This window comes from Prunus mume, linkage group LG8 (genome assembly GCF_029339155.1).
Source record: "Prunus mume cultivar Tortuosa linkage group LG8, ASM2933915v1, whole genome shotgun sequence".
In the NCBI taxonomy this organism is placed as follows: domain Eukaryota; kingdom Viridiplantae; phylum Streptophyta; class Magnoliopsida; order Rosales; family Rosaceae; genus Prunus; species Prunus mume.
The window spans coordinates 6,219,104-6,240,035 of NC_142705.1; the positions used below are offsets into that span (position 1 = coordinate 6,219,104).

Consider the following 20,932-nt stretch of genomic DNA (forward strand, 5'->3'; position numbering starts at 1 on the left):
CGCGTCTTTTTTTAAAAACCAACCTGGGCAAAACGACGTCGTTTTGGCCCAGGGAATTTTAAATCACCTGGCCAAAACGACGTCGTTTTGGGCCAGGTCTAAAGAAAAAAGATAATGACCAACGTATCCTCCAGCCTCTCCTTCTCCACAAATCCGATTCCTCCATTCCAAAACCCCCAATTTTCCACCAATTTTCTTTTGTTACTGCTTTCTCCAATCTGTCCTTATTTCCATTTTCAACATTTAAGTAAATGTCTTTGTCATTTTACTTTTATTTATTTTTATATTACTCAATTTACTTAAGTTTACAATGTAAATAAGGAAGTACCCCCCATTTGGATTCAAATAAAAATACTAGAAAATCAAATTCTCACCAAAACAAAATATGAAAATTCGGTTTTAGTGCAAAATATGATTTAGGCTAAAAATGATGGCTCATTAAGTCAATATATACTTCATACTAAAATCAAGTTTTCTTATTTGATGTGTAGAGAATAAAAGCCGCCAAAAATTATCTTGAGAAAATGATTATTCCGAAAAACCATTTTTCATACTTAGTCAGTATTGCACCTCCGCTAAAAAAATTATGGGTCCGCCTGTGAGACACTATAATTGAAGTCAAAGCAAAATGGCAAATTGCTATCTATTGGCCTCAGGACCATCACAAAGCGTTCTTGCCCCCAGTAATAACAAAGTTTACACTTTAATATCTATCCGAAGCTGCAATTTCTGCCACTCTTGCGCCTCAGCCTATGCATGCCATTCTAATTTTTTTTTAAAAATAAAACTTAAGCAACAGTTTAATTAAGGAATTTAGGGTAACTACATAATCTCCTCTCTCCTCCCTCCCTTTTCTATGTGATCTCGAATAAAATGATGTCTCAAGTTTATGTGTTTAGTGCGTAAGTGAAGTATGAAATTCTTAGAATGTTTATCGCACTAATTTCTAGTAACAATGTGAGTTTTTATTTTCATTTTTTTGCATATGTAGAATATATATGTTGATTCCATCCTAAATTTTTTTTTGGGACTTTTACACTAAGACCCCTTGTGTTTGATTCCTGGCTCCGCCACTGATCAGAACTGACCTACAGAATAGTAGTAATCAAGATGAGGGATTACATAGAAAAACAGAGAGAGGAGACAGAAAAAAAAATATACAAATTTATAAATAAACCCAATCCTAGACATGTATTTATAAAAAAAACCTAAGCACTATTTAAACATAGAAACACACCCAAAATCAATCCCAAAGTCAACTTTTTGGATGTGTTTATAAATGGGTTTTGAGTATGTGTAATGATGGGTTTTGAGTGTGTTTATATGTTTAAATAGTGCTTAGGTTTTTTTTATAATTTCAACCTCCATTTTGGGTGTTTTAGTGAAACTCCCAAAAAAATATCACCTTGGTTATATCAAGAAGCCCATGCCCGGCCCAGTGCATCTTAGAAAGCCCAGCCCATTGACGAGCCCTAACCTATCCTTTTGCTTTTTCCAAAATGTCCCTGTATAAAACGACGCTACATCTCTAACCCTAAAATTTCTCACGCTTTCGTCTCTTTGCGCGTCGCACTCTCCTATTCTGCATTCTCCGCTTCTCGACTTGACTTTCTTGCACTCTCTACCCTTTCGCCTCATGCTCGATTTCCCTTGTTCAGTTCTTTCTCAGCCAGATAGACATCTCTAGACTAATTCTGTCCAACTCTCAAACAGTTACAGCTTTCCTCTTCTTCTCTGTCACTGTAAGTAGTGAGAGCCTTGAACTTCAAATCCATCCAAGCTTTTGAATTTTCTCTGAAGAAATAGCAACAAGATATGCATATTTACTCTGCATGACAAGACCTGTGAAAATAAACACTGCCTGCTCTTTCCTTTGAGAATAATCAAACACCGCCGGCTCTCTTTCCTCGTATTTTGAGAAGTATTTATTTAAAGTTTTGTTAACCGGAAGAGATGGTGGTGGTGGATCAAGGCGGATCGACGAAGATCGAACAAAATCAAATGGAATTGGATCGCTACCCAGCGATGAAGCGGATTCTAGAGGAGTATAGTGAGATTGAAACCAAACCCTCCGACGATCGAGTCGGATCGACGCAGATCGAACAAAATCAAATGGAATTGGATCGCTACCCGGCGATGAAGCGGATTCGTGGGATTGAATCCAAACCCTCCGATCGAGTCGGATCGACGCAGATCGGACAAAATCAAAAGGAATTCGTTTTTAGGACCCCTTCTGTCGTTGGGGTGGGGGGGCGGCTTGGAGAGGAGTATTTAGAGATTATATCCAATCCCTCCGACGATTTTGCCTGCCGCATGCTCGAACGGAACCCATATGAATGGCAATTTGGAATCAGAGGCGCTAGTGGAACTGAATTCGATGGTGGGATTTATCATGGGCGCATCCAGTTTCCGAAGGAGTACCCATCGAAGCCTCCTTCATTCACGCTTTTGACGGAAAATGGTCGCTTCAAAACCCACAACAAGATCAGGATAAGGCGACTGGATGATTGGCAGCCATCATGGAGGGTGCGAGATGCTTTAGATGCACTTATCGATGAAATGCCCACCTACCCAGATGGTGAATTGGGTTCAGTAGAATACAATAAGGAAGAAAGGCTTGATCTCGCCATCAAATCTCGTGCAGCCGCCCCAAAATATGGCACTTCTGAACGTCAGAAGTTAATTGATGAGATTCATGAATATCTGCTAAGCAAGTCACCCCCTGTTCCTGTTCCTCAACTTCCTCAACTGATCCCCTCACAGGCCTCCAACGGCACAGGCGGCAGCTATGTCGTCAACGGCGGCTATGTCGTCAGTGGGAATACAATTCATGCTACCAATTCCAACGGGGTAGGAATTTTGGATTCTATGAATGCCTTCTCCGACGAAGACCACAAGCTTTTACCTTCTTGGCTAAGACGTTTTAGGTGGAGAAAGCAAAACTAGACGTCTGTGAACACGACCAAGAGTGGTGAACTGAGGTGATAAAGTCTGTCTGTAGCGTAGCTTCTGTCCTGTAGCTGTAGTACTAAATTGAAATTGAAAATGTGCATTCTAGTTTAATGAATATTCTTGTCTCTTCTTGCATTTATTCTTCTTTCATATCAAGTTAAAACCTCTCTGCTTCTAGTTAATGAATACCCAAAGGCCTTATTTCGATGGATCCAAGTAGAATAATCTTTGGGCAATGAATACTCAAATATCCTGTCTGCTACTTTTTTAGTCAAATAAAATTTGTAATATCGCGCTTAGGGAGACTGAATATTCATTCAAAAAAAGGGACCATCATCATCCGCCTGCAAACCAGCAGATGGTGAAATGGAAAATGGATGGTCGCCCAACTCACAAATTGATTCACAACCATTGAACTCGTCACTTCAATGGCAACGCGAACGAGAGTAACAGAGTCAAAGACAAAGCCGGCTGTGATATCTGTTGCGTAAAACCGCACCTTCAAATTTCCAGTAGGTATTGTTGCCCAACATAATCTCCAAAATCACGCCTGTGCTGTTCTTTTGTTGCACTCTACGTATAATGATGACTGTCGTAGTTTACACTTTCTGGACATTGTTGATAAACATTAGTTCGACGTTACAAAAGAATACAAGATTTACTATGGTCGCACCTCCACCTTTGAATCTGGAGGGAAGCAGTTGGTTAGCTGAATATTGAGAAAAAGAAGTCGCTGATCCTGAAGCATCACTCGCCCCGGCTAGGAGGTACATCTCTGGATGCTCGGTTCGGTACTCTTGTTGCCATTTCTACATCTGCATTAGTATATAAAGTGTGCATAAATTAGAAATTGCAATTGACAATCCAGGAAAACCGCAGGTAACAGAGCCTTCACTTCACCTATTTGAGTAATAAAAACAATCAGACGACATTCCAATATTACTTGTATAAACATGTCTCACTGGGTGATTGCCGTTGAATATAAAAAAGGGCAGACGACTTTGATTGTTACATCAGTCTATAATAAAAAGGGAAAAGCTTCGCTCCTTAACATACCTGTTTCAAGAAGCTTGAAGATTACACTTTTTCTACTCTTTCCCTCTTCTGCGTTTTTTCCATGTTGCGAAGCTCATCCTTCAACATAGATTCCTACATATATGTCACAACATTCAAAGATAAATATATATCAATAAAACAGAACAAAATTGGTGGCGATTTCACCTTATGTCAAATATCAGTCACCTCACCTTTGCCAGTCTATCAGCAGTTTCATTTTCGGATATGCTCAGTTCATGCACATTCTACAATTCAGAACTTTCAAAAGGAATTTCCAAACAACTGAAATCAACCAAGCCAAAAGAACATGAGAGAAACTTTCATATAACGGGGATAGCTCTTGTCTATCTCTCCGGCCAATAATAATGACACGTAGGATAACTTTTTCACATATCGTTGTGTTATTGGCGAGGATATTAAAACGGCGTTATCCCCGTTACATATAAGTTTTTTTGAAAGAACAGAGGCTCAAATCTGCAAAATCCAGGCTTCTTGATACCTGTTGGCTATGCAGCCGATTCTCACGAGCTCCTCAATTTCCTCCTGATTTGAAACAAAAAAACATGTATCAGAACTGACCTAAAGAACAGTAGTAATCAAGATGAGGGATTAGACACTTGAAGCGCTTCTTTGGGCTTGCTGCTTTGCCAAAATCTAAAATTCATATTAAACCAAACCACTAGGTAGGAAAGGGAGGGGGATAATATATTTACGCGGGGCAAAAATGCTGACCCCAACCAAACAAATGGGCCGTAAGCTATATGAAAAAACAAAATTGGGCTTTTTAATTTAAGCCGAATCCAACATTATCACCGACTGCAAACGACCAGATGGTGAAATGCAAAATGGAGGGTCCCAACTCACTGCCATGGAAACAAAAACAACTCATCACTTCAATGGCAATAGATATGGCAAACGTGAACAAGAGTAGCATAGTCAAAAGACACAACCACCTCCCTGCTGAGGAGGCTCTACTATCTGTCACTATTGACATTTAACCTGTACCAATCATGCGTAAAATCTTATGTCGCTTAAAACTGCGCATTCAAATTTCTGATAGGTGCTGTTCCTTCCAGAGCCCTGCCACGATGTTCTCTCTTGTTACACTCTTCGTGACGTATAATGGCTCTGTCGTAGTTCACATTTTCTGGACAGTATAAATCTCCGGAAGCTCGGTACGCTTGTTGACACTTGTGCATCTGCATTCACATATAAAGTGCATAAATTAGAATGGAATTGAAAATCTAGGAAAACCACAAGGGAAGTGTGATGGTTTCGGAGCATCATATGAACGCAGGTTGACCTCGTCCGGACTAAGTTGAAGAATCATACCAAGTACAGGTAATAGAGCCTCCACTTCACCTATTTGATTGTTAATCAGTCTATAATAAAAATATATGTTTCAAGAAGCTTTAAGATTACATTTTTCAGGTATGTCATATCGACTCCTTCCCTCTTCTGCCTTCTTTCCAGGTTGCGAAGCTCAGCCTTAAGCATAAATTAATTGTGAGACGAACAAGAACATTCATGCAAACAAGAACATCACCCGGCTCCAAACACTTGTAAACTGGACCACCAAGCACCGGAAACAAGTCCAGCATCACATGCGATATCCTAGAAGTGAGCATTGTATCGCCCAAGTAGCTTGGTTATTATAAACATCAGCACTTCAGACCACCATTATACCATGAAGTTCATCACTACAAAAGTGAAGCACCTAGACAGACATTCTAACTTTAGCAAATCCAGTTGTCTTATTTTGAGATCACAACTATAAATCTCTAGCCATGACCAGCCATGATGTTATAATACTCAAGTTTTCCTCCTTTTTTTGGCAAAAGATAATAAGAAATCGTACATGTGTTATAATTATCGTTATGGTCAGCCCGAGGCTATACATACACCGCAATATCAGGACCATTTACAAATACCGAAGAAATATATATATATATATATTATTATTATTATTATTATATCGGTTTCCTCAAGAGTGAATATTACTACGCGAAACCCGGATGCCACGTGGTGTTTGAAGAAACAGCAACAACCTCAGCTATATATTTTATACAAATTTATAAATAAACCCAATCCTAGACATGTATTTATAAAAAAACCCAAGCACTATTTAAACATAGAAACACACCCAAAATCAACCCCAAAGTCAACTTTTTGGGTGTGTTTATAAATGGGTTTTGAGTGTGTGTAATGATGGGTTTTGGGTGTGTTTATATATTTAAATAGTGCTTGAGTTTTTTTATAATTTCAACTCTCATTTTGGGTGTTTTAGTGAAACTCCCTATATTTTATTGAAGTTCTGTTAACCGGAAGAGGGTGACGGAGGACAAGTACCACTCATCGCGGAAGCGGTAATTTTCTTTTAATTTCTATTGGTTTTTTCAGTTAATTACTTTCTTACATCAAGTTTTCATATACATAAACATCAACCCAAAAGATAAATTAATAAATAAATAAATAATAGCATACCATGCCTTTTGTAATTTTTTTATACAGCCCACGCCACGTTGGCGGTCAGTTTTTTCGGTTTGCTTTTGCCCTTTCATCCTTCTGCCATTGGAGGGATTCAGTTTCATCAAGGGTTGGTGATCTTATGGCCTGCCCTTGTAGTTAAGGTTTCACCAACTCCCAGTGGTCTTGGGTTCGGGGTTGGGACCACTTTCTCTACAAAACCCAAAAAATAAAGGGGGTTTCACTAAAACACCCAAAATGGGCCTGAAATTATAAAAAAACCAAACACCCAAAACACTTTATAAACACACCCAAAACCCATCATTACACACACTCAAAATCCATTTATAAACACACCCAAAAAATATACAATTGTTGATTTTGGGTGTGTTTCTATGTTTAAATAGTCTTGGGTTTTTATAAATACATGTCTAGGATTGAGTTTATTTATAAATTTGTAAAAAATAAATTTGGGGGCATCGTAGCGTACTGTAGAATTTTCTGAAGAAAATCCCAATACGTAACACACCACGTCACCAAACTAACCACCGACCCTCGCCTTCTAAGAAACAACCACTACCAAATAAGCAACGCGTTTTCCCAAAATGGCAAAGGCGCTTGGTGTCTTATAATATAAATAGTGGCATACAACAGACAAATATTTTCTCATAGCTTCCATAAAATAGTTTCTATTCCTACAATACAAGCAAATATTTTCTCATAATTCTCATATTTTAGCAACTTCTCTAGACTAATTCTGTCCAACTCTCAAACAATTACAACTTTCCGCTTCTTCTCTGTCACTATGAGTAAGTGAGCCTTGAACTTCAATTCCATCCAAGCTTTTCAATTTGCACTCTTTATTTTTTTTGTTTCCTGCAAAAAAAGAAGAGAGAGATATGGATGTTGGATCTTATATGCTTTTTTATCCACAGGTTGTCGGCCTTGTAGCGGTGGATCCATGATTCTTAGGCAATAAAGTGTAAAAGTTCAAGATTTTTTTTTTAGATGAAAATAACATTGAAAAATTAAAGGATAGCACTTTTTTCCTAATCAACTAATCAAAACACAAAAATATAATCAATAAATCAAAGCACAAAATCATAACAATTCAGATAAATTAATTAATGAAAACAAAAAGCCCTAGCCAAATGAAATTCAATTCTGTCAACAAAATTTACGAATTTCAATGCATGAAATTGAATTCCTTTCCTCTGTTAAGAGTAAAAGAGAAAACCAATCAAGAGTTTAATTTAATTCAGTGCCATGTCAAAAAGATAGAAACAGATCAAGAGGCAACAATACCCATTTTAGGCGGCAGCAAGGGAGGAGATGGGGGTTGAGGTTTTGGGGAGATTGGGGTTAGGGTTGTTGAGGAAGAGAGATTAAAATTGGGGTTTTGGAGGTGTAATATCGGGCGTGGGTCTGTTCAATGCAAAATGGATGGTCCCAACTCACTGCCGTGGAAACAAAAGCAACTCATCACTTCAATGGCAATAGATATGTAAATTATAAGAGAGATCCATCATTACTTTAACATTAGACACATCCTTACTTTAACATTGTAAGAGAGATCCTTTCTAATGTAAATTATAGTATTATAAGATTATGGATTATAAGGAACCTTAACGTTGTAATTATGGTGCAAAAATGCGTAAATGGGAACCCAACTCTTGTAATATACCAGATTAAGGATTCATTTTATAAGTATATGGAACGTTTACATCCAAACCATTGTAATACGAACCCTTATTGTTGTAAACCCTTGAGTTTACAAGAATAAGGACCAAGTTACATCTCCAAGGTCCACCCTCGCCTTAATATTGTAATGGATATCCTTTCTATTGTAAATTACGATATTACAAGTTTATGAATACACTTTATAAGTTTATGGAACTTTGACGTCCAAGTAATTGTAAAAGAAGTCCTTAATATTGTAAACCGTTGCATTTACAAGAATAAGGACTACATTTACTTCTCTAAAGTCCATCCTTACCTTAACATTGAAAGAGAGATCCTTTCTAATGTAAATTATAGTATTATAAGGTTATAGATTAGGATTCACCCTAACGTTGCAAGGGAGGTGCGAAGTCTAGTAAATGCGAAACCAAATATTGTAATGTACAAACTTAAGGATATGATTTACAAGCTTATGGAAAGCATATGTCCATGATAGTGTAATAGTGGTCCTTAATAATGTAAACTCTTGTGTTTACAAGCCTAAGGACCCTATTTTACTTCTTCAGTGTTTACTCTTACCTTAACATTGTACTATGGGTCCTTTTCTTTGTAAATTAAGGTATAACATATTTATATATTTATAATTCTATATTATTAATATAGAATTATTATATTCGATTATTTTTATCATATATATTTTTTATAAATACAAAACGGAAAAATAAAAAAAATCACATTGAAAACATGAAGAAAAAAAATTCAATTAGTAATTGGTTGATTTTGCAAAGAAGTATTTATATGATCATATGGTTGTGTATGATAGTGTTCTTTTGCTTAGCAATAATATGTTATATTATATGCAAATATAGACTGTACTTTAAATTAAGAATCAATTTTATGAAAATCTGTATTCTTAGATTTTAAATTATTAGCAATAATATGTTATGTTATGTGCAAATATAGACTATACTTTAAATTAAGAATCAAGTTTATAAAAATCTATATTCTTAGATTTTAAATTATTTGGTGAAATAACATTTATATATATATATTTATGTATTTTATGCACACAAAATTGTCAATGAACGAGATATCTATTTTATAAATGGTAATCAAGATGTTACCATGATTACTTAAAATTGAAAGTTAACATAACCACAAATAAATAAATATTTGACATGTAAAAATCTAATGTTTTACTATTACTTTTTGAAACTTTAGATCATTCTATTATTTTTTCCTGATTTTGATCATACCTAATATTTTTACATTTTACTAAAATATTTGGTTTTTTCATTTATAGAAATATTCTTCAAGGTTGTAGGGGTTTCTTCTTCGCTTGAGTATGAATTATTCTTTGATTTGATGGGGCTTCTTCTTCTCCTTTCTCTCTACACTTATTTTTTTCGAAAATTTTATCTTCTTCTCCTTTCTCTACGCACTTTGATTCGAGAAGTTTGCAGATGGGAGGAGTGTAATTGGAGGGACATTATGGGAGAACATTATGGGAAAGTCAAAATTTCATTAAAACCACTGATTAATTTTTTTTTATAAAGAAGCTTTTGAAAGCTACCTTCTCATTGCTTTGAAAAAAGTACAGCCGTCACTGACCAAAAAAGCTGATTCTTGATGTTTTCCAAATCCAACATTATCACCTACAAAAAATAGGGCTTTTTAATTTAAGCCAAATCCAACATTATCGCCTACAAAATGGATGAAATGCAAAGCACCTACAAAAATTGGGCTTTTTAATTTAAGCAAACCACCAGATGGTGAAATGCTAAATGAACCAGAGTAGCATAGTCAGAAGACACAACCACCTCCCTGCTCAGGAAGCTTCTAACCAGAGCAGCATAGTCAAAATAGTCAAAAGACACAACCACCTCCCTGCTGAGGAGGCTTCTAACCAGAGTAGCAAAGTCAAAAGAGGAGGCTTCCGCGTTCTTTCCAGGTTGCGAGGCTCAGCCTTGAGCATAAATTAATTGTGACTCCAAAATAGCTATACATTTAAACCCACCGGTTAATTTATAGGTTTTTTTTTTTAAAAAAAAAAATTTATTTATAAAAGGTTTGTTCTGTTTCGTTATATGGCTTTTGTACTTGTTCAATACTTTACCCTATAGATCTTGCACTCATTTGTTGGTATTGGAGAGAATGAGACACTACATAATTACCCAACCTAATCACTAATTAGTCCCATTAATTAGGCATTATCTTGCACTTTGATTTTTTGGCTCCTCAAGGCAAGGAGAAACACTTACATGAAATTGGGATAACACTATTTTGTTATTCCCGGCCAATCACGGTATGCTACGCAGTAGTAACTTTTTCACGTGGCGATCGTGATTGAAATAGGATAGAAAACAGTGTTACTCTCGTTTCATACAAGTTTTTCTTTAAGGGAAATACAAGATTACCTAGAGGCCCTATGTATTTTTCCCTGATTTTGGTCGTACCTAATATTTTTACATTTTACTAAAATATTTGGTTTTTTCATTTATAGAAATAATTCACATGCTAGTTACTGGTGAAGTAATAGAGAAATAATAGAAGTGAGATTAGTGGAAGAAAAACATGGAACAAATTTTTAATGCCTACTAGTATTATTATTTTAATCTAAATATATTTAACTTTTTCTGTTTATTGTAATTTCTTTTAAGTTTTATTGGTTTTTTCAGTTAATTACATTCTTACTTTAAGTTTTCATATACATAAACATCAACCCAAAAGAGAAATTAATAAATAATAAAAAAGCCTACTATTCGTATCATTAAATCAACCCAAAAGAGAATATAAATAATATATATAGAATAGAAACACGCGTTTTGTCTTTTTTATATGGCCAATGTTGGCTGTCAGCTTTTTTTATTTCTTCACCGTTTGTACGCGTTGGTGGGATTCAATTTCAGTGTTTATTAAGAGCCATAGATTCAAAGTGATCTAAAGGTTGAAATTTGGGCGCATCCATACACTGGTAGGTGAAGAGGGGGCTTAAGTTTTTACGGGTTGGGAATTTTCTGCTGAGCCATTCAATGGTGTAGATTTACCCATGAAATTTTTGCAAAATCTAACGGTCAATAGGAACCAACCCGTGCACCCATACACTGGCGCCGTAGAAGTTTCGTATAAATACATGTCCTCTCTAGCATTATCCTTACACTTCCTTATTTCAAATTCTGCGTTTCTTTATCTTTTGCCTTTCTTTTAGGGGAACCAACCCCGGCACCCATCATCGTCCAACGCAGATCTAACAAAATCAAATGGCTGTAGTGTTGAAGCGGGGGAGAGTAAAGCGGGGGAATTTTTGAGTCGACTATAAAGAAGTTTACAGGGGCTGTACCCAATAACTCCGACGATTTCAAGAGCCGTATGCTCAGACGGAATCCATATGTACGGCTATTTGAAACCACGGTTGCAGCAGCCCCAAAATCTGGCAATTCTGAATGTCAGAAGGTAGTTGATATGATTCCAGTTCCTCCTCAACAGGCCTCCAGAGAGCATGAGCATTCCCAAAATATTGGAAAGCACGGGGGCTCGATGAAGCGGCGGCCTGTAGCGTTGAAGCGGGGGAGAGTAAAGCGGTGGATATTTGAGTCGATTATACAGAAGTTTACAGGGGCTGTACCCAATAACTCCGACGATTTCAAGAGCTGTATGCTCAGGTGGAACCCATATGTATGGCTATTTGAAACCACGGCTGCAGCAGCCCCAGAATGTTGCAATTCTGAATGTCAGGAGGTAGTTGATATGATTCCTGTTCCTCCTCAACAGGCCTCCAGAGAGCTTGAGCATTCCCAAAATGATGGAAAGCAGGGAGTCTCTGTCATCAACAACATTACTATTAGTGACAATACAATTGTTGCTGCCAATTCCAAGAGGGTAGGAATTTCGCTTTCTAATTCTAGGAATGAGCTGGAAGCAATACGGAATATGGTTTCGGTGAATAGAGTCTTTACTTTTTTGGGTGTCGTCTGTAATTTTTCAGTTTTGTTCTATATTTTGTTGGTTTTGAAAGCAAAACAAAACGTCTGCGAAGACGACCTGAGGCGATCAAGTCTTCAGTGTAAGCCTCTTTTGTGTTAGCTTCTCCTAATGGAAATTGCCGTTGAATATTAAAAAGGAGGAACATCTCCGGATGCAAGATACTACTATAAATTTTCAGGTCTTTAAAGGTTTGAAAAGATCCTTAGATCTTTATGATTGTTTTAACGTCGAAGTTGTGTATCAAATTATAGGCAAGCCATTCTTTGAATCCCTATAGAGAATATTGATACCAAGACCATTGAGGTGATGTACCTCGATGATCCCCTAGATATATGATGGTGTTTGAGGACTTGCTGGAGCAGGGTGGTTTGGGTGAGATTGAGAAGAAGAACAAGAGGAAGGCTGATCTTTTGTACAACGCCATTGATGAGAGCAAAGGGTTTTACAGGTGCCCAGCTGAGAAGTCTGTGAGGTCATTGATGAATGTGCCGGTTACTCCAGAGAGTCCGGAGTTGGAAGCTGAGTTTGTGAAGGAGGCAGCGAAAGAGAAGATTGTTCAGCTCAAGGGATATAGGTCAGTGGGAGGGATGAGGGCTTCAATTTATAATGCCATGCCTTCTAATTCTATGAATGAGGTGAAAGAAATACGGAATATGGTTTTGGTAAGCACTTGTTTGCTTTTGGTCTGTACTTGTTAAATATCGCCTTATGTCAAATATCAGTCACCTTGAACTTTGCCAGTCCATCAGCAGTTTCATTTTCAGATATGCCCAATTCATACACATTCTATAATTCATAACTTTCAAAAGGAATTTCCAAACTGAAATCAACCAAGCCAAAAGAACATGAGAGAAACTTTCATGTAACATGGATATAGCTCTTGTGCTATCTCCGGCCAATAACACAATGATTCGTATGATAACTTTTTCACGTGTCATTGTGTTAGGCCGAGGATAGCGAAAAAGCATTATCCCCGTTACATATAAATTTTTTTGAAATAACTTAAGCTTAAATTTGCAAAATCCAGGCTTCTTGATACCAGTTGGCTATGCAGCCGATTCTCACGAGCTCCTCAATTTCCTCCTGATTTGAAACAAAAAAAAACATGTATCAGAACTGACCTAAAGAACAGTAGTAATGAAGATGAGGGATTAGACACTTGAAGCGCTTCTTTGGACTTGCTGCCTTGCCAAAATCTAAAATTCATATTAAACCAAACCACTAGATAGGAAGGGGAAGGGGCATAATATATTTATGTGGGGCAAATATGCTGACCCCAACCACTAAATGGGCAGTAAACTTTATGAAACAAAAAATAGGGCTTTTTAATTCAAGCCAAATCCAACATTATCACCCACTGCAAACCACCAGATGGTGAAATGCAAAATGGATGGTCCCAACTCACTGCCATGGAAACAAAAACAACTCATCACTTCAATGGCAATAGATATGGCAACGTGAACCGGAGTAGCATATAGTCAAAAGACACAACCACCTCCCTGCTGAGGAGGCTTCTGCATTCTTTCCAGGTTGCCAAGTTCAGCCTTGAGAATAAATTAATCGTGAGACGAAAAGCATAACTTACTTCCCCATTCATGCAAGCAAGAACATCACCTGTCTCCAAACACTTGTAAGCTGTGACCAGCCATGATATTATAATACTCCGGGTACTGTAACCCAAGTTTTCCTTCTTCTTTTTTTGGCAAGACATGAAAGTAAGTGTAACTAAAAATTTAAAGAAAACTGCAAACAACAAGAAGCAAAAGATAATAAGAAATCGTACAATAGATTATAAATATATATATATATATCATAAAATTGAAGGTGGGGTGGGGTGGTTTCCTGAAGAGTGCACATTACTGCGCGTTGAAACCCTGATGCCACGTGAGGGGAAGGAGCAATGAGTTGTCACCCTTACCTGGATTTTTTTTTTTTGGGGGTCAAAATATCTTTTGGACCACCCTGCATATTATATCTACGTCGTATTTCATGAAACAGCAACAACCCAGATCTGCTATATATTTTATTAAAGTTTTGTTAACCGGAAGAGGTGGATCTGTGATGGAGGAGGAGGACAAGTGCCACTCAGAGCGGAAGCGGTTTCGAGAGGAGTTTGACCGTCGTAGATCGAGTGCGATGGAGGAGGACAAGTTGTACTTGGCGTTAAAGCGGGTTGCAGAGGAGTATGATGAGATTGAATCCAATCCCTCCGACGATTTCAAGTGCGGCCTGCTCGGACGTAACATGTTAGAATGGCAATTTGCAGTCAGAGGGGCTATTGGAACTGAATTCGAGGGCGGGATTTATCATGGGCGGATCCAGTTTCCGGAGGATTACCCATCGAAGCCTCCGTCATTCATGTTTTTGACGGAAAATGGGCGCTTCAAAATCAAAACCAAGATCAGATTGAAATGGCGGCCATCATGGAGGGTGCGAGATGCTTTACTTGAACTTATTGATTTAATGTCCACCTACCCTGATAGTGAAATGGGTTCAGTAGAATACAATAAGGAAGAAAGGCGTGCCCTAGCCATCAAATCTCGTGCAGCACCCCCAAAATATGGCACTTGTGAACGTCAAAAGGTAATTGATGAGATTCATGAATATATGCTAAGCAAGGTACCCCCTATTCCTGTTCCTCCTCAACTGCATTCCCAAAATCATGGAGCCAAAAGAAAGCACGGCACAGGCGGCACAGGCAGCAGCGGCGGCGACAACGGCTCTGTCGTGAATGTTATTGGGAATACATTTCATGCTATCAATTCCAACGGAGTAGGATTTTTGGATTCTATGAATGAGGCCTTCAACCCCAAGAAAGCAAAACGGTGTTGGCTTTGGTGAAGAAAGCAAAACTGGACGACTATGTTTAGGATGCCAATTCTCGAGCCCAACACTTACGTTTTAGTCCACCGTTGGTTGTGTAGGTAAGAATAAGTAGTTCGGCTCAGTATGAGTTGCCCTCCAGGTATCCCATGTGGACACCTGGCTGGGTCAGTAAGTAGTTGGGCCTAAATCATTCGGTTTTTATTTTAATTTTGTTGTTGTCGAAATTCGGTTTTTATTAGGTTTAATCTATGGTGTTTATGTCGTTGATGAAGACCCACTGCATTTATATCTCTTTTTTGTTTGTCCCTTTTGCCCTTGGAAATACATATATATAGTAAGAAACTTAAAATCCTGATTTAATGCATCTTTCACTTCTAATTCAAAATTTGAATTATGAACTTGTTAATTTACTAATTTCATCATGTTACCCACCTATATATAGCAAGAAAGAAAAAAAATTGTCAATAAATGATTGACTTGTTTTTATAGTAAAATAATTGACCTTTATATATAGTAAATAGCGTACCATGTAACAGTTAAATAACGAAGTTTGTAAGTAGGGCTCTTCTTTTATTTTATTTTTATATAACCAAAATGCAAGTACAACATACGAGTACAGAAGACAGATGAGGAAATATTTGAATATAAGCAGCTACATAAATATTCAGTAGCAAAAATGGCCTCTTGATTGCTGATATGTCCACAAATTTCTGTTCCAAGCCTGTCGATGAGTCCAAAATTGGGATCATCTACGCTGGGGCCCAGAAAAATGTTATGATATATCAGATATATAAATGAGTGGATTGGTGTTTGAGGACTTGCTGGAGCAGAGCAGGTTTGAGTGAGACTGAGAAGAAGAACAAGAGGAAGGCTGATCTTTTGTACAACTCACGCCATTGATGAGAGCAATGTGGCCAGTTGAGAAGCCTGTTAGGTCATTTGATGAATGTGCCCTTTGTTAACGGGTGAAAATTGAATAGCCATACTATCGCAATCACAAGAGAGAGAGTAGTTCACTCATAAAATTTCATTAAAACCTAAGACAGAACTTGCCCAAGTGCATGTTTTAGTCAAAGATAAATAGATAATGGCTTAAAATACGATTTGGGAGTGTTGGAGGCGTCGAAAGAGAAAAAAATTGACCATTTGGGAATTTAGGACGAAACCTCCCTCCCATAGCGTCTGTTTTAGGTAACACTATGTCGAAGTGAAAGGCATTTATTGTTAAAATCAATGCCGATCATAAATTAAAGATGCTCGAGGAATGGCGTCTCTGGTATTGCAGTTTTCTTGACTTTTCTTTACTATAATCAGCAGTAATGAACATTTTCTGACGACTGAATTTGCTCTATTTGTAGACCGGATTTTTTCCCCCATTTGTCCCTTTTGCTCAGGCATTTGCAGCGGTGATTACAGCTGCTCTTACAGGTTCTCTGTACCATGGTTATTTTTTTTTTAAAAGCTTTTGAAAGCTGCCTGCCTTCTCCCTGCTTTGAAAAAACAGCCGTCACTGACCGCAATTTAAAAATAAAATAAAATTGATTCTAGATGCTTAACAAACACCTTAGTTTTGAATTTTTATTTTTATTTTTAAAACTGCTTTTTCATCCTTGGTTTTGGTGGGCAGACTTGAGTAACTGCTTTTTCATCCTTAGTTTTGGCGGGAGACCTGAGTAACCTAGATGCCTTAACAAACTGATCGCTTGCATCGTTTTGACGTATGGGCTCTCCGATCTGATTTTTTCCTCCAATCCAATTTTTGCCATAAAATCTGGAAAAATTGAAATTTTTTAAAAATACCAAAATTAATGAATTTTTTTCTATAAATACCAGACTTTTTTAAAATTTATCTGAAATTTGAAATTGAAAATTTTATCCGATTATGAGATATGAATAGTATTGACACGTAGGAACCCGTAAATCTTATCAAAATATTATCCTTGATGGCTAACGGCCTCTTATATAGCTATCACGTGTCTTATATTTTCAGACTTAAGTAACCCTTAGATAGCTATCACGTGTCTTATATTTTCGTTCTTATTAACTTATCTATCTCTGTTGTATTGAAGGAACCTGGCCTTACAGTAGTGAGGCAGAGAAGAATGTACATAGCCTATTTCCAATTCTGCCTGCCTTCATCTTTTGCCTTGCTTTTAGGGGAACCAACCCGTGCACCCATCATCGTCCGACGATTTTTGAAGCGGTGGATTTTTGAGTCGATTATAGAGAAGTTTACAAGGGCTGTACGCAATAACTCCGACGATTTCAAGAGCTGTATGCTCAGGTGGAACCCATCTGTATGGCTATTTGAAACCATGGGTGCAGCAGCCCCAAAATATGGCAATTCTGAATGTCAGAAGGTAGTTGATATGATTCCTGTTCCTCCTCAACAGGCCTCCAGAGAGCTTGAGCATTCCCAAAATGATGGAAAGCACGGGGCTCTGTCGTCAACAACATTATTATTAGTCAGAATACAATTTATGCTACCAATTCCAACAGGGTAGGAATTTCGCTTTCTACTTCTAGGAATGAGGTGGAAGCAATACGGAATATGGTTTTGGTAAATACTGTCTTTACTTTTTTGGTTTTGGTCTGTAATATTTCGGTCTTGTTCTGTATTTTTTTGGTTTTGAAAGAAAAACCAAACGTCTGCGAAGACGACCTGAGGTGATCAAGTCTTTAGTGTAAGCCTCTTTTGTGTTAGCTTCTCCTAATGGAAATTGCCGTTGTATATAAAAAAGGAGGAACATCTCCGGATGCAAGATATTACTATAAATTTTCAGGTCTTTGAAGGTTTGAAAAGACCCTTAGATCCTTATGATTGTTTTAACGTCGAAGTTGTGGATCAAATTATAGGGAAGCCATTCATTGAATGAAGCCTCACAGATCCTATAGAGAATATTAATACTTTGACGGCACAACCAGTGGTGGACTTCGACTTTTTTTCCATCTGGGGGCATAAAAAACAATCTTTGTAAAAAATGTGGAACTGAAAGATGAAGATCATTGCTTAACAATTTACAGTAGAATATTACCGTACTAGTAAACAACCAAACGACACTCGATGAAGAGCAGGTAAGGAACAGCCACCACCATGACTCAAGTAGTTAGGGTCATGAAACAGTGAACAATCGAGTACTAGTCTAAAACAGCTAATTATTGAAATTGGTTGGGTCAGAGCAATAGTATTAGTATGTACTTCTGGTTAAACACATGTTGGTGCCTTTTATTTTAAGAATCATCTTGGCGTTTTTCTCTTACAATAACTAATAAATTATAAAAGGAATATCTATAACATTTCTGCATTAAAATTGTTCGAGGACTTGTTGGAGCAGAGCAGGGTTGTTTCTTGTTTGAGTGAGATTGAGAAAAGGCCTTCAAGGAGGCCCAGAAGTATTCTCAGCCCAAGGTGATCTGGTCCGGCAAGTCCGACAAGTACATAAAGATCCCAGCTTTTGAAGAATTGGAGGAGAGCCCAGACGCCAAGTTTTTGCATATATGCGCCAATGAAACCATCCACGGGGTTGAGTTCAAGACCTACCCAACTCCCAAAAATGGCCTCTTGATTGCTGATATGTCCTCAAATTTCTGCTCCAAGCCGGTGGATGTGTCCAAGTTTGGGATCATCTATGCTGGAGCCCAGAAAAACGTGGGCCCATCCGGAGTGAATCTGATTGGCAATGCTCAAGAGATCACACCTGTGATGCTGGACTTCAAGATTCATGATGAGAACAAGTCTCTGTACAACACACCACCTTGCTATGGCATTTACATGTGTGGGTTGGTGTTTGAGGACTTGCTGGAGCAGGGTGGTTTGGATGAGATTGAGAAGAAGAAAAAAAGAAGGCTGATCTTTTGTACAACGCCATTGATGAGAGCAAAGGGTTTTACAGGTACCCAGCTGAGAAGTCTGTGAGGTCATTGATGAATGTGCCGTTTACTCTCGAGAAGCCGGAGTTGGAAGCTGAGTTTGTGAAGGAGGCAGCGAAAGAGAAGATTGTTCAGCTCAAGGGACATAGGTCAGTGGGAGGGATGAGGGCTTCAATTTATAATGCCATGCCTTTGGCTGGGGTTGAGAAGTTGGTTGCTTTCATGAAGGATTTCCAGGCAAAGCATGCTTAAGATTTAGTAGCATACATTACTGGTAGAGTTGTTAGCATCTTTGGTTTGTTGTGTTTGCTATATTTTTGTTGTCGAATGTGAGTGGACAACAGCAAGAAGTTTGTATGCATATGTTTATGAAATTCTTCTTGTGTGGGATGAAGTTAATGCCCTAACAAGTTTAGGAATTTAGACCAATATCCTCTGTTTAAAACTTTGTTGTCATGAGCTGAGAGTAATGAATAATTCAATTCTGGGCTCTTCTTTCATATCAAGTTAAACCTCTCTACTTCTTGAGGCAACTGTTCTGTATCCAAGTAGAAAAATCTTTGGGCAAAATCTAGGCTTCTTGATACCTGTTGTTGGCTATGCAGCCGATTCTCACGAGCTCCTCAATTTCCTCCTGATTTGAAACCAAAAAAAAACATGTATCAGAACTGACCTAAAGAACAGTAGTAATGAAGATGAGGGATTAGACACTGGAAGCGCTTCTTTGGGCTTGGTGCCTTGCCAAAATCTAAAATTCATATTAAACCAAACCACTAGGTATGAAGGGGAGTGGGGTAATATATTTATGTGCGGCAAATATGCTGACCCCAACCAAACAAATGGGCCGCAAGCTTTATGGAACAAAAAATTGGGCTTTTTAATTCCAAGCCGAATCCAACATTATTGCAAACCACCAGATGGTGAAATGCAAAATGGAGGGTCCCAACTCACTGCCATGGAAACAAACACAAATCATCACTTCAATGGCAATAGATATGGCAACGTGAACCGGAGTAGCATATAGTCAAAAGACATAACCACCTCCATGCTGAGGAGGCTTCTGCATTCTTTCCAGGTTGCCAAGTTCAGCCTTGAGCATAAATTAATCGTGAGACGAAAAGCATAACTTACTTCCCCATTCATGCAAGCAAGAACATCACCTGTCTCCAAACACTTGTAAGCTGTGACCAGCCATGATATTATAATACTCCGGGGAAAATAACCCAAGTTTTCCTTCTTCTTTTTTTGGCAAGACTTGAAAGTAAGTGTAACAAAAAATTTAAAGAAAACTGCAAACAACAAGAAGCAAAAGATAATAAGAAATCGTACAATAGATTGAGGGGAGGGGAGGTGGGGGTGCACATTACTACGCGGAAACCCTGATGCCACGTGAGGGGAAGGAGCAATGAGTTGTCACCCTTACCTGGATAATTTTTTTTATTTTTTTTTTGGGGTCAAAATATTGACCAATAGGTTATGTTTTGGACCACCCTGCATATTATATCTACGTCGTATTTCAAGAAACAGCAACAACCCAGATCTGCTATATATTTATTAAAGTTTTGTTAACCGGAAGAGGTGGATCTGTGATGGAGGAGGAGGACAAGTGCCACTCAGCGCGGAAGCGGTTTCGAGAGGAGTTTGACCGTCGTAGATCGAGTGCGATGGAGGAGGACAAGTTGTACTTGGCGCTTTGATTCGAGGAGTCCAATCCCTGACACAAGTGCGGCCTGCTCGGAGTAACGTGTAATTGCAGTCAGAGACAAGGACTTTCCATTTGAACTGAATAAGTCGAGGGCGGGATTTATCATGGGCGGAAAATCCAAAGTTTCCGGAGGATTACCCATCGAACCACCGGTTAATTCATGTTTTTGACGGAAAATTTTCAAAACCAAGATCAGCTTTTGAAATGGCGGCATGGAGGGTGCCTTTCTCCCTGAACTATTGAAAAAACCTGTCCACCTACCAACATGGGTTCAGTTACAATAAGGGAAAGGCGTGAGCCATCAAATTTGCAGCACCCCCAAAATATGGCACTTGTGAACAAAAGGTAATTGATGAGATTCATGAATATATGCTAAGCAAGGTATATTCCTGA

The 20,932-nt window shown here is 38.0% G+C and overlaps 2 protein-coding genes and 3 pseudogenes across 2 annotated transcripts; all 5 read left to right on the plus strand.

Moving 5' to 3' along the window:
• Window positions 1-1,540: 1,540 nt before the first annotated feature.
• LOC103340342 (uncharacterized) lies at window positions 1,541-3,087 on the plus strand. The gene has a single exon (XM_089043123.1). It carries the CDS (start codon window positions 1,954-1,956, stop codon window positions 2,944-2,946), a length of 993 nt encoding a protein of 330 aa, XP_088899249.1. The 5' UTR covers window positions 1,541-1,953; the 3' UTR covers window positions 2,947-3,087.
• An 8,134-nt stretch (window positions 3,088-11,221) lies between these two features.
• Window positions 11,222-12,905, plus strand: LOC148914591 (uncharacterized; annotated as a pseudogene).
• Window positions 12,906-13,972: 1,067 nt separating this feature from the next.
• LOC103340341 (ubiquitin-conjugating enzyme E2 32 pseudogene) lies at window positions 13,973-15,217 on the plus strand (annotated as a pseudogene).
• A 3,306-nt stretch (window positions 15,218-18,523) lies between these two features.
• On the plus strand, window positions 18,524-19,340 carry LOC148914592 (phosphoserine aminotransferase 1, chloroplastic-like). The gene is given in 2 exon segments (XM_089043124.1): window positions 18,524-18,797; window positions 18,800-19,340. Coding segments are annotated over 2 exon segments (546 nt in total). The 5' UTR covers window positions 18,524-18,538; the 3' UTR covers window positions 19,087-19,340.
• Window positions 19,341-20,423: 1,083 nt separating this feature from the next.
• LOC148914593 (uncharacterized) lies at window positions 20,424-20,932 on the plus strand (annotated as a pseudogene).